The sequence below is a fragment of the Macrobrachium nipponense genome, chromosome 15 (genome assembly GCF_015104395.2).
Source record: "Macrobrachium nipponense isolate FS-2020 chromosome 15, ASM1510439v2, whole genome shotgun sequence".
NCBI classification, from domain to species: Eukaryota; Metazoa; Arthropoda; class Malacostraca; order Decapoda; family Palaemonidae; genus Macrobrachium; species Macrobrachium nipponense.
Window position 1 is genome coordinate 55,562,864 of NC_087208.1, and position 1,921 is coordinate 55,564,784.

At 32.4% G+C, this 1,921-nt stretch overlaps 1 protein-coding gene across 1 annotated transcript in view; it reads left to right on the forward strand.

The window, feature by feature from the left end:
- Positions 1-1,921, forward strand: part of LOC135226876 (uncharacterized) — a 16,940-nt gene extending 15,019 nt beyond the window's left edge. Inside the window, exons 6-7 of the mRNA XM_064266569.1 lie at positions 458-547; positions 980-1,921. Coding sequence (XP_064122639.1) covers positions 458-547; positions 980-1,102 — 213 coding nt within the window. The 3' untranslated portion in view covers positions 1,103-1,921. The remainder of the gene's footprint in view (positions 1-457; positions 548-979) is intronic.

Consider the following 1,921-nt stretch of genomic DNA (forward strand, 5'->3'; position numbering starts at 1 on the left):
AAAAAAACAGTCTGGACAACTTAATTTTGATCAAGGTATACACCGTAAATTTCATGAAAAATAGTAATCGACCATCAGGACTATGAATATTGAAAGACCAAATGTAAAATTTAAATACAGACAAGAAAATTATGCAGCTGTAACCAAAATTACTGCTAAATAATAAAGGCTAAGAAAATAACGGCGAAAAATAAATGAACATGTTTGAACGCTTGACACGAATTGAAATAATAATACGCATTAAATAGGAAATTAAATATATCTTATTACAAAAAAATTCGAACATAACTATCCTAAGTGTATAAAGATGAAATATCAATTTAAAGAATTATAGAAATTTATTGCATACCATATTTGATATAAAATTAATAAAATTTTCGATAAATTCGCACCATAAGCATAATAATTATGACTGATGTGAGAAACATTACCAATTCTCGCTTGTTTACATCGACAGTTCAAGGAGCTGGTGACGTCTGTCACAGGATCGCCCATTTGCATCACAGGGGGAGGGTTCTTCTACATCAACCGACCATTCATCATCACCGTAAGTCTTATCAATGAGCAACTTGGCGAAATAGACGAGAGTCATTCTGACGACTAATTGGTGTCACTCTGTATTCACTTGCTTGTGCGTTTCAAGGCCATAATGGTGGGGGGTGGGGGGGAGTTTTCTTATATTCAACAATGGTCACTGTCTGTCAAGTTATCGATGGCTAGATGTGTTTAGGACAGTCAGTTAGTTATTAGAGTTTTTTTTTTTTGACACTTTACATTGCAGATTACTGCAGTATCCGTCTCTGTTAATTTATTTACTTTTTCCTTATTTCCAACGACTATATATCTGGGTCTTTTAGCTACAAATATAGCAATAAACTTTCTTTTAATCATTTGTCTCATTAAATTAAGGAGAAAAATTAATAAACTTATATTTCCTTAGTAAAAGTCCAAAATTGTGACATTCCTCTCGTGGTTCTAGGTCATCGGCGCTGTGGTATCGTACTTCATCATCATCCTGCAATTAATGCTGCCTTCGGTACAAGATAAAGCGCAGAACGAAAGCCGGTCAAATAATATGAGTCTCTCCACTGCAATAATATGAGTCTCTCCAATACTTAACGTTCAGCGTATCATAGAAAACGAAAATTCTACTTCAGAGAAAATGAGTAAATTTCACTCCTTGAATGGGGGACTTTACTCCCGGAATTTCATTGTTGGGCGGAGAACTTTTATTGTAAAAAATAAATAAATAAATAAATATATAAATAAACTATTAATTTTATGGAGTAATTTTTCAACAATGTAGAGAGCATTGGGAACTATGTTCCCAAATCATCAGTGTAGGTTAAGTTTCAGTTTCAAAGGAAATTGATGCTAAAGAATCATTACCTACACTTAGCAGTGATTATTATCCACAAAATATTGCATGGACTAATTTTATGGCTAGAATTATGGTTCCTTTGGTTGTTGGTTATTCTAAGAGTGTTTAAAAGTATAATAAGGGTCACAGCATATTAAGTATTTTTAAATATCACTGATCCACATAGGGTGTCGTCTAGTGTAACTCAACCATTTTGGACTATACAAATGCTAAAAGTTTATGGTTATAAAATTACTTTTCAAATATTATTTCAATATGCTAAGGTTTTCTGGTTATAAAATTACTTTTCAATTGTCATTTCCTTTAACAGGCATCAAATATCTCTTAAAGTATTAGAAACAGAACCTAATAACGTGTAATATTGAATATCTCTTCATTAAATACTGCCACGTATATTACTTCGTGTGTAACTAAGGCGACGCCTGCAAGTTTTGTTTTATCTGTCACATTCAGTAAGTAGTTCGTCACGTGAAACTACAGGCGATGAATAAGTGCCTTGTAATTCAAGAAGCGTTTATTAATAAATGTTTTTCAAAAATA